Raw genomic sequence first — 12,510 nt, 5'->3', positions numbered from 1 at the left:
GCATGAATCGGAGTCCAAAAATGTTTTGGATATACGAAGAAAGTCTACAAAGATGAACTATCTGTATCTGAATGAATACTGATCATTACTTGGGAATAATAACCAAAACCACCCTAGACCATATCCTCAGGAGTTTGGGGGTTACTAAAAATAATAATAAACACATATGATGGAGAAATGCTTGAAGCTCAACCCTTAGCCTATATTAATAGCAAGGCCATTCTCAACACAGCATGATGTGCCAAAACCCAAGAGAAAATTTTAAAAACATTCAAATTTAAAAGGTAAAGTTTCAGCGGCGCCTGAATGGCTCTGCCAATTGAGCATCCGACTCTTGATTTTGGCTCAGGTCATGATCTCACGATCAGAGACTGAGCCCGGCATCATGCTGTATACTCAGCATGGAGCCTGCTTAAGATTCTCTCTCCCTCACCCTTTGCCCCTTTCCCTGCTTGCATACACACTCAATCTCTCTCTAAATTTAAAAAAAAAAGAAAAGAAAAGAAAAAAAAGTGAAGTTTCAGAATTCCAGAAAACTAAAATGTAAAAGAATTTGAAAATAAGAAGCCCCCTTTTATTGACATTTACTTTGCTGCACACAGGTATCACTGATACGTATTTATCTGACCTGTGCTCATGATTTGAGAAAAATATGCTAAAGTATTAAACTTAGTGTGTGAATTTTGTTTTTTAAAAGCTAATACAATTAGGGATGCCTGAGTGGCTCAGTCAGTTAAGCGTCTGCCTTCAGTTCAAGTCGTAACCCCAGGGTCCTGGGATTGGGCTTATGTTAGGGCTCCCTGTTCGGTGGGCAATCAGCTTCTTCCTCTCCCTCTGCCTCTCCCCCCACTCTGCTCTCTCTCAAATGCATGCACTCTTTCAAATAAATAAATAAAATATTTAAAAAAAATTTTTAAATATAATCCTATATAATTAGGATAAATTGTAGCCACCAAGACTATTTCAATCATCTGACATATTCAAATCTGAACAAAAGAATACTGGTATACTTTCAGAAAAATGAGTTAAAAAAAGAGAGTAGCAAAATTTAACATATATATGAAAACAATAATGAGATACCCCTGTATATCTATTAAAGAATCCAAAATCCAGAACAATGACAACACCCAATTTGACAAGAATGTGCAGCCACAGGAACTCTCACTTATTCCTGGCAGGAAAGAAAAACAGAACAACCACTTTGGAAGACAACTTTGCAATTTCTTTTAAAAGTAAACATAATTTTAGCATATGACTCAGTAATTATACTCCTCGGTATATACCTAAAGGAGCTGAAAACGTGTGTCTATACTAAACCATATGTATAGGAGCTTTATTCATAATTACTAACTTGGAAGCAACCCAGGTGCCCTTCAGTAGGAAAAGGGTAAACAGTATTACATCCAGACAATGGAATATTATTTAGTGCTAAAAAGAAATGGGCTCTAAAAACTTAAGAAGACATGGATGAAACTTAAATGCATATTATTAAGTGAAAAAAGCCAATGTGAAAGGTTACATACTGTATAATTCCCAATCCTACGATATTCTGGAAAAGGCAAAACCAAAGAAACAGTAAGAATCAGTGACTGCCAGGGCTTGGAGATAGGGAACAGAATGAAAAGGTGGAGCACAGAAGAATTTAAGGGCATTGAGAATACTCTATATGACACTATAATGATGAATACATGTCATTAAACAGTTCTCCAAACCCACAGAATGTACAAAAGTGTACGTGTACAAGAGTGAATCCCAAAGTAAACTACAGACTTTGGGTGATTATTATCATGTGGGTTCATGAGTTATAACAGTGTAATCCTCTCATGAGGGATGCTGATAATGGTGGAGGTTTTGCACATGTGAGGGCAAGGAGTACATGGGAAATCTCTGTACCCTCTTCTCACTTTTGCTATGAACTGAAAACTTCTGTTAAAAAAAAAAAAGAAGTCTTTAAATATATATACACATACATACATATACAGATACATTCATTCTACAAGTTACTACCAAAAGCCAAGCTCATTTAGCCATATGAAGTACAAACTAAAAAGTCTTACCATACCACTACCTCATAAACATAGACATATTTAGAACACCTAAATTCTGTAATGTCAGGCAGCCTTAATTATAAGCTTTATTCAGTCCTCCAAGCATAACTTTTTTTTAAGTTGAAAAGAAAGCACAAAAAAAGCAAGACCAAAAGAAAGGAAGGAAGAAAGGAAAAAACCGGACTACAGGTGACACAATGAGATGGCTTATTTAAAAGCAAATGTAAGTAGAAGTCAACAATACTGTGATAAGTTATAAATATAATGTAATATCTACAGTAACCCCCAAAAATCTATAAAGAAATGTACTCAAAACCACTATAAATAAGTAAAAATGAAATTCTAAAAAACATTCAAGTAACCCATAAAAAAACAAACAAACAAACAAACAAAAAATAGAAAATAAACATGAAACAAATAATAAAATGGTAGGCTCAAGCCATAATATTTATATTAAATGTAATAATTATCACATTAAATTATTACATTAAATGTAAAATATTAGGGCTGAATCTGGCAGAGTGAATAAAAAAATTTTCTGCTATCTAGAAGAAACTCACCTCAAATATAATTATTCAGTAATTCACCTAACAAGGAAACAAAACCCAGTAAAAATGCAGACAATTTTCATGATACATTTAAAAATTTTATATGGCAGCACACAACTGTAGAAAACACATTCTTTTTCAACACAAATATTTCAAAATTTAACTAACCACCAAGTTACAGTGCAAATATATTCAAAGGAAAAAAGCAGAGTATTTTCTGACAACAAAATTAAAACAGAAATCAACAACAGAAAGACTACAAGAAAATCCCGATGTCCAAGTAGTAAGTTTACATCTAATTAACCTACAGGCCTAAGAAGGAACTATAATGAAAATTAGAAATTCTTTTAAACTAAGGAATAACAAACAGAATACCATACTAAAATCATTAGATGCAAAGGCCTTAAATCCTTGTATTAGGAAAAAAATGCGCATAATAATATGTATATCCAAATTAACAAATTAGGAAAGGAACAATAAAATAAAACCAAAGTAGAACATTAGAAACTGTAAGGAGCATAAATTAGTAAAATGGAAAAAAATTTAAAAACAGAGACGATAAACAATGACAATAGTTGGTTCTGATTGAAACTGATACATCCCTGGCAAGACCTGATCAAGAAAAAAAGAGGAAAAGACAAAGCAGTAGTAAGGAGAGTCAGGAATGAAAAATATCAGTAAAAACTTAATATTAAATAATTAATATTGGGGCACCTGGGTGGCTCAGTGGGATAAAGCCTCTGCCTTTGGCTCAAGTCATGGTCTCAGGGTCCTGGGATCGAGCCCCACATCGGGCTCTCTGCTCAGCGGGGAGCCTGCTTCCCTCTCTCTCTCTCTGCCTGCCTCTCTACTTGTGAGCTCTATCTGTCAAATAAATAAATAAAATCTTTAAAAAAATTAATATCAAAACCAATATGCCAATAAGATGAGGAAAATTTAGATGAAATAGACAACTCCTAGAAAAAGTATAACATGTCACAGGTGATATTTTTAACAAAAACTGAATAAGCACAACTGTTGTGTAACAGTTATTTTGTTCTAGAATAACTGAATAAGCACATAAGTGCTGCAGTAAGTGAATCAATAGTTTAAACCTTTCTGCAAGCAAACAAATCCAAAGAGATTCTTCAGTAAAATCTTTAAACATTCAGCAAAGATACCCTTCCTAGACTATATAAATCCTTCCAAAAAATAGAAAGAGGGTACAACCCCCCCAAATCATTTTAACAATCTTTATAGCAACGCTGGAAAAGATCAGTATAAGAAAAAACTTACAGCACGTCACTAATGAAAACAGATGCAAAATCCTAAGCCAAGTATTAGAAAACCAAACAATATAGAGGTAAACACCATGGCCAAGTTTGGTTTACACAAGAAATACAAGTAGTGCAAACAACCATCCTGGTGGGGTTTCCTAGAATGCAAAGTGTTCAGTGATAAAACTAGAATATGCCTGGGCAAATCAGGATGGTTGGTCACCCTAGGTGTAATGCTGATTTACCTTTTAATATTAAATCAATGTAATTACTCACATTAACAGAATTTTTTAAAAAGTATCACCTCAGATGCACAAAAATTTTGAAAAATACGCAATCCCCACTCATGATTAAAAGGAAAAATGTCCTCTTAGGAAACTGGGAATAGAAACTTACTTCCTTGAAAGATAAAAAGTACCTACAAAAAAACCTCCAGAAAACATCATACCTAATGGTGACACGTCGAAAGCTTTCACTTTGAGATCAGCACCAAGACTAGGATGCCCCGCTATCACCACTTCTATTCATCATTGTACCGGAAGTCCTAGCCAGCAGAGTAAGACAAGAAAAATAAATAAAAGATATAAGGATCATAAAGAAAGAAACTAAACTGTTATTATTTGCAGATGACGGTGTGTATACAGAAGACATAAAAGAATCTACAAATAACCAGAATTAATGAGAATTTAACAAGGGTGCTGGATACAAAATAATTATCTTATAAAAATCAACGGTATTTCTGTATACCAGCAACAAACAGTAAGAAACTGAAATCGAAGACACACTGTTTATAATAGTATTAAAAAAATGATGAAGACCTAAGAACAAATCTAAAACAAAGATATGTAAGAATAATACCCTGAAAAATATCAAAATTTTGAAAGACATTCTTAGGACCTATTTATAAACAGAGAAATACCACATTCATGGGTCAGAATACTCAATATTATATACAGATATGCTCTCCCAAATTGATTTATGGAATCAATAAAAATCACAGCAGGTTTACCATGAAAATGTACTAGGTGGTTCTAAAATTTATACAGGAACAAGAACCATACATAGCAAGAATTTGCTAAAGAAGAACAGTAACTTCAAGTTCTAATATTTAATACAATGTAGTTTTGCCAAAAAGATAGACAAATACACCAGTGAAGCAGAAAAAAGAGCCTAGAAATGGACCCTCACATATACGGACACATTATGCATGATAAAGATGGTGCTTGAGAGCAATAGGAAAACGATGGGCTTTTTAATTAAGGATGCTTGGACAACCAGATATCCATCTGAAAAGCTGCCTATCTCTCACATTATACACAATAATAAATTGTGTATAGCAGATTATAATCTTAATGTGAAAGATTAAAAAAAATAAAGCTTCAAGTACTTAATATGGCAAAATGTCTCCATGACCTCAAGTAGGAAATTCCTTACCTAACACAAAAGGCACTAATTATAACAGAAAAGACCAATAAATTTAACTCTACTAAAAACAGAAACTTCGTTGGTCAAGGATATCATTAAGATAATGAAATATCCCAATTAGATGAAGAAAATATTTGCTGAAGATATAGATAGAGGACAAAGAATTTTTATCTAGACTATATAAACAACACTCTTAAGAAAATCAACTAAGTAGAAAAGATGCAAAAAGCTTTAAACAAGTACTTTATACATACACAAAAAAATCCAAATGGCAAACAAAAAACATAGCATGTTCAACCTCATTAGTCATTAGGGAAATGCAAATTAAAACCACAAAGAAACAGCAATACATACTCTCAAGAGTAGCTAAACTAAGAAAGTCTATTGTGATACCAAGTAATGGCAAGAATACAACACCTGTAAGAAGAGTAACTACTACAGCTACTCAGGAAAACAGTTTGTTATATACTAAAGATGTGTCCTATGACTCATCAATCCCACTCCTACACACATACCATTGCTACATATGCATACATACACCTGGGTACATACACAAGATAGCAGCACTGTTTGTGAATAGGCCAAAAAAAGTCCAACAACCACAAAACTGGGGTATATTCATTTAATAAAATACTAGACACAAAACTAACCAAAGACAGCCAAATATAACAATGTGGATAAGCCATAACCTTGAGTCAGAGAAGAACAGAACAAACATTACAAATTGCAGAAATAAATATACTGAAGTTAAAAAAAACCAACTTATAAATACTTAGGCATCGGGGCGCCTGGGTGGCTCAGTGGATTGGGCCTCTGCCTTTGGCTCGGGTCATGGTCTTGGGGTCCTGGGGATCAGACCTCACATCGGGCTCTCTGCTCAGCAGGGAGTCTGCTTCCCTCCACCCACCCTCTTTGCCTACCTCTCTGACTACTTGTGATCTCTCTCTGTCAAATAAGTTAAAAAAAAGTCTTTAAATAAATAAATACTTAGGCATCAAAACAATAAAGAAAAACAGGAAGGTGATAAATATCAGACCACTGACCACCCAACATGCAAGGGAGAAAGCTATAATCTGGAAAGGTTATGCAGGAACATTGGGAGTCCCAGTAATAATGTGATTCTTAAATCAGGATGGTGGTTACATGAATGGCCACTCTACATAAATCTTTAAACTGTAAGTTTGTTTTATGGTCTTTTCTTGTTTTCTTTCATATAAAAAACTGTAAAATTAGCTCACTGGAATTCCATACAAAACCAAAAGGAAACCAAGACTTATCAAAACTATCCTACTACAGTAAACAGGTAAAAATATCCAGAAGTATATTTCAAAATTAAATCAAATTAAATATATGACAGGTGTTTAAATGCTAGTACAAATCTGGCTTTTACATGAAAACCCAAAGCTCCTTTGTTCAATCAAACCATGAAGAAAGAATGACATTTTCATTTAAATACATATACTTATTAAATGCTATAGTAGGCAGAATCTAAGATAACCTCCAAAGATTCCCACTTAATATTCACAGACACACATGCAGTTCCCTCTCTTGGTGTGAGCTGGACTTAATGATTTGCTTCCAATGACCAGAAAATAGCAGGTGAAGTTACAAAAATTATACAACTGCTATCTTCAAAATGCTCTTTCTCACTGGTTCCCTGTGAGAGAAGCCAGCAGCCATGTAGAAAGCTATCTATGGAGAAGTCCATGTGGCAAGAAATTGGTATCTCTTGTCTAACAGCCTGTGGGTGACCTTGGAAGGGTTCCTATCCTGGTCAAATCTTGAGGTAACTGCTGCCCTGGCCAACACCTTAAGTGTAGCCTGGTAGAAACTCTGAGCTAAGGCACTCGGTTACATTGTACAATAATTCCTGACCCAAGATACTAAATGTTCAATTTTTAAGTCATCAAATTTGAGCATAATTTGTTACACAATAATAGATTACTAATACAAATGCCTACAACTGTGTGTCCTTCTCTTCGTATTTGAAAAAGAGGGACCCCTGGGTGGCTCAGCGGGTTAAAGCCTCTGCCTTCAGCTCGGGTCATGATCCCAGAGTCCTGGGAGGAAGCCCTACTTCGGGCTCTCTGCTCAGCGGGTAGCCTGCTTCCTCCTCTCTCTCTGCCTGCCTCTCTGCCTACTTGTGATCTCTGTCTGTCAAATAAATAAATAAAATCTTTAAATAAAATCTTTAAAAAGAAAAAAAGAAAGAAAGAAAAGAAAAAGAGTCAGTAGGGGAAAATAATTCAAAAATTAAATGTAGGGTTCTAAGAGCCCAAAAGGACTAGCAAGATGTGATACTGAAGTAAATAACTATGTTAAATATGAAAAGAAGATTTAATTTCTTAGATTGATATATATCAATATCTAAACCAATACCCATCATAACCCTAATAAAAACTAAGTCTAAGATCACAAAGTTAATTTCCAATGTCTGAATGCTAATCTTAGAAAAATAAATTCGAAAGTAGTAGTCTGCCTCCTGGTCAGCCTATATTTTGCTTGAATAAATTCAAGTAAAAATTATACAACAGGAGATAAGAGCTCTAACAACTATATTTATTTTGAGGATTAAGCATGCAAATACTTAATAACATATGCAAGAAAATATAGTCACTTTATTGTCTGTACTAAATTATGAGGTATTAATCAACTAATTTCCTAAAGTTTATTTTTTTATTTATTTGAGAGAGAGAGAAAAAAATCCACGCAAGTGGAAGGAAGGGGTTGAGGAGGAACAGAGGGAGAGGGAAAGAGAATTTCAAGCAGGCTCCACACCCATGGAAGAGCCTGTCCCACCCGGATCTCATAACTCTGAGATCAGGACCTGAGCGAAAATCCAGAGTCAGACGCTTAACTGACTGAGTCACCCAAGCACCCCTAGACTAAAGTTTATTATGATTACATAGCACTACTGTACCTAACTCCAACTATGAAGAAGTTCATGAAATTCAAAGTAATTTTTAAATTTTTTTTTAAATTGTAAATGTTTAAAGTCTGCTAAAAATAAATAAATAAATAAATAAAAATAAAGTCTGCTAACCTAGCACTAAACTTTTAAATTTGTAAACCTTTGTTAACCTAGCTCCTCAGTCCCTTTTATAATTAAATACAAAATACTCAAAATCACTCAATCATGGATACATTAAAAAAAAGAAAACCAAAATGTATTAATGACAATATAATCAGTGAATAGAAAAGGCACCAATATCCAGAAGTACTAAGAACTAGTGCACTTCTTGGTTAAATTGCCTACCATTAGAAAATATGGTTCAAGGGGGGAAAAGAAATCATTTAATCACAAGGATAAAACTAAAGTTAAGCTACAAAATTCTATAGCACAATTAACCCAGATATTTAATGAATAAAATATAGAAACACTGATACTAAGAACTATGTGATCAAACACAGTATCTTAGAAGGTATTACTCAAGGCCATCAGCCACCACATCAGAGAAAGGACAAATTCCTATCACTAGGAAGAGTTAATTACTAGGAAACAATTCTCTATCGATCTCTCCCATTTCAGAACATGCTGTCATAGCTTTTGTTCCGAATTACTTTTCAAGGATGTTTCTAAAGCAAACACCCTGGCAAGACGGAAATGGTGACTTTCCAGGACAAAGGACAGATTTGTTTTCTGATCAATATGATAAAAATGGTATCTCCCTGAAGGGCAAAGAATAAACTGGTTTTCCAGCAGATCCCTTTAAAAGACTGGGAATTTCTAAGCTCCGAGTTCCTTTGTCATTACATAAATCCACTATGTATGTGCAGCATTCACTTGAGCCCATCTCTACATCTCCCCTTTGGGACTTGAGGATCAGAGAAAACATGCAAACATGCAGCAGCTGTGCCAGATGTGCCATAATAAAGTCCTCTATCTCCAGCCCAGAAGTCTCATGGAACAGACAGCACAAGTTAAACTATGACAGGCTAACTCATCAGCTTGCTAGTAAGGTTATTAATCTCAGAATCTTCAGGGGTTTTTTTGGAGCTACATGCTGTATCCTTATTACCTGAGACATTTTCAATTCTAACAATTTTTTGCAAGCATTAATACATCCCTATAAAAGCAGTGAAAAACCTCAGGGGCTAATGAAAACCTTAAATAATACAGGACACAGATAATGACCAGCCATTTAATTTAAACCCCAAACATCCTCATATTTCAACTATACACTTAATTGAGTCATTTACTCATCCATTATCAGGTAATTCCTCATGTACTTAATCCCACTTTCAATGAGTTGAAAGTCTAAGGCAGAAAGAAGCATATGGAACTACTACAAAACAATTTCATTCTGTTTTAAAGTTGGGAGGTATGTATGAAATGTGAAAAACCATCACTTCTCTAAAGAATTTTGTACAACAAAAAGATGTTGAGTATACATATTAAATTAGTAATTTTATTTGTACATATAATATTTTCAGCTTTGCTATTCAAAATGTAGTCCAAAATATCAACACCTGAAGCTTGCTAGAAATGCAGATTATGGGGCCTAACAAGATCTTCAGGTGATTCTTACACATACCAAAGTTGAAAAAGTACCCAAAAAAAAATGAGAGGAATAAATTTTACACCTGATCTTAGCCAAAAGGCCAAGTAGCAACAGGGAGGAAGAAATTTTAAATTTATAGTGAAGATAATGTTTTTTGTCAGTAGATATAGTAAAATCAAAATTATTAGCTCAGCAAAGCTTAAGGATGAGAAAAACAGTCATAAACCATGTAAAGAATATTTAGCTGTTAACAATATCATAATACAGAAAAATCCAATTGGAACAAAGTATGAAACAGTTAAAAAAATAGACATCACGAATAATCAAAAAAGGGGAAATACCAAACTAAGGTAATGTAAAGGTTCTGATAATGTACACTAATAGTACTTCATCAATATAAAGACATCGCTCATCTTTTTATTTTCAAAAATAATAGACAGCCTAGACCTTAGCACATTATATATTTTTATTAGCACATTATATATTTTTTAAATGACTAAAAAACAACCTAATTAGATAACCTAAAATAAAAATTTAAGAGATTTGTGACAGCTAGTAATTTAAATATAAAACTGCTTTCAAAGTTATATCAGCATTGTCCCCGTAGCACAGGATTTTGCCTTTGATTTTCCCATATTTTGTACAAGTCTGAAATGACTAAGGAATTTTATGAACATTAAATTAGAACATTCTGATTATAAGATTATTAATTAAAAATTATCTTTTCAGTATACTTCATGTCTTACGCTATATAGGTAGCTATATTTTTACTTGCATTTTCCCCCAGCATGCATTTTTGCTGTAAGAAATATCTGAAACACTCTCTACTTGAGACTATATTATCTAAAGTTTCCTAAATCTTCTTTTCAGGGTGAAGGGTAGGCTGTCATTTGATAATTCCATTTTCTATTTTTTGCTGCATTGAGGTAAGTCATTGTACTCAATCCTACAGAAAACTTTTTAGCACATCTCCAAAAAGGGATTTTTAAAGTATCAAGTTCTAAGGTAAAAGAAGTTAAAATAAAAGAGTTAGAAAACTGCCTACAACTTAAACACTTTCTAAGTGTTTAAATGAACTTTTTAGCATGAAATGCCTCTACAAAAAATGGGGAAAAATGGGAACAGTCAGCAACAGTAAATGAGACATTATGTAAAACATACAAAATAATATACCTCTCTCTTATTTCTTCTTGCAACCTTGAGGAATTCCATAAGGATCTGTAGTTGGGCTGCATGTGATTCCTATAATAGAAAATTATAATTATTCTTTTAAAAATATAACTACGAGTTCAAAGTTTTCTTTAAAACCACAGTATAACCAGTATGAAGCACATTCATGCATCCATTTAGCCTATTACTACTATTTAATCAGTTTTCCTGATTAAAAACTGTTTTTAACTGGCATTTTTAAAATCAAGCTAAAGCGCCTAGGTGGTTCAGTTGGTTAAGACTCTGCCTTTTGCTCAGGTCATGATCCCGGGGTCCTGGGATGGATCCCAGCATCAGGCCCTCTGCTCAGTGGGGAGTCCGCTTCTCCTTCTGCCCCTCTCCCATGTGTGCTCTCCCTCTCTCTTTCTCTCTGAAATAAACAAAATCTTTAAGGAACAACAACAACAACAACAACAACAAAAAAAAAAACTAGCCATTTTCCCCAAAACTAAAACTAATTTTAAGAAATACAGCCATATGGGGTTTCCATGTCATGCTTTCCTTTCTCTTTCCTTCCTTTAAAATACTCTATCACTATTTTTGGCCATCTTATTTACTTTCTGTCTTAGTGCAGACCTCTTTGGGTTGGTTTTGTTGGGGGCTCTCTGTGCCTCCTGAATCTGGATTTCTATTTCCTTCCCCAGATTCAATAAGTTTTTAGCTATTATTTCTTCAGACAAATCTTCTGTCCCCTTTTCTCATTCTTCTCCTTCTTCTGGGATACCTATCAAGAGACTATTATGCTTGACAGTCTCTCTGACTTCCTGAATCTATTCTCATTTTACATATTTTTTCCCCTGTCACCTGCTCAGCTTGATTACTTTCCATTACTCTGTCCTCCAGGTGGCTGGCCTGTTCTTCTACTTCCTATTGGTTGCTATTTATTCCAGGTGGTCTATTTTTATTTACATTTAATGAGTCCAATAGCTCTAACTGGTTCTTTTTTGTGTCTCCTATCTCTTGTTGGAGGATCTCATGGAGGTTCTGCACCCCTTTCTCAATTCTAGCGAGTATCTTTATGCACATTACTTTAAATCTGCTATCAGATATATTACTTATCTCCATTTTGTTTAGGTCTCTTGCTCTGATTTTGTTCCGCTCATACACTTAGGACATATTCCTCGCTCTCCTCACTTTGTCCATTGTTGTGTCTATGTGTTAGGAAAGTCAGCTACGCCTCCCACACTTAAAAGTAGTGGCTTTATGAAGAAGAGGTCCTGCAGTGCAATGTCTCTTTTTCACCAGAAAATAGTGCTTCGGGGTGTCTTCTATGTGTGTTGCTACAGGGGTGTCCTTTCATTGCGGTTGAGCTGTATTTGCCTTCACTCCAGCCTGCAATGGCTCTCTGCCTGTTGTGGGCAAAGTCTGGTGTGCCTGTGGTGTTAGTGGGCTGGTCCAGGGTGGCCTTAGGCTTGAGCTGAGTCAGCGCAGGTATCTGCCAGAGATGAAGACGCACCAAACTGCAGGCACTTTCCCTATGTTGTGCCCTGAGAAGCTTTTGTTGGTGGGCAGGGCCTGCAGT

At 34.7% G+C, this 12,510-nt stretch overlaps 1 protein-coding gene across 3 annotated transcripts in view; it reads right to left on the bottom strand.

The window, feature by feature from the left end:
• COP1 (COP1 E3 ubiquitin ligase) overlaps positions 1 to 12,510 on the bottom strand; it is a 246,533-nt gene that overhangs the window by 188,440 nt on the left and 45,583 nt on the right. For all 3 annotated transcript variants that reach the window (XM_059412849.1, XM_059412850.1, XM_059412851.1), the window contains exon 6: positions 10,953 to 11,021. In XM_059412849.1, coding sequence (XP_059268832.1) covers positions 10,953 to 11,021 — 69 coding nt within the window. The remainder of the gene's footprint in view (positions 1 to 10,952; positions 11,022 to 12,510) is intronic.

This window comes from Mustela nigripes, chromosome 10 (assembly GCF_022355385.1).
Source record: "Mustela nigripes isolate SB6536 chromosome 10, MUSNIG.SB6536, whole genome shotgun sequence".
Taxonomy (NCBI): domain Eukaryota; kingdom Metazoa; phylum Chordata; class Mammalia; order Carnivora; family Mustelidae; genus Mustela; species Mustela nigripes.
The sequence above is the reverse complement of the archived record's forward strand: the minus strand, read 5'-3'. Positions and strand labels throughout refer to the sequence as shown.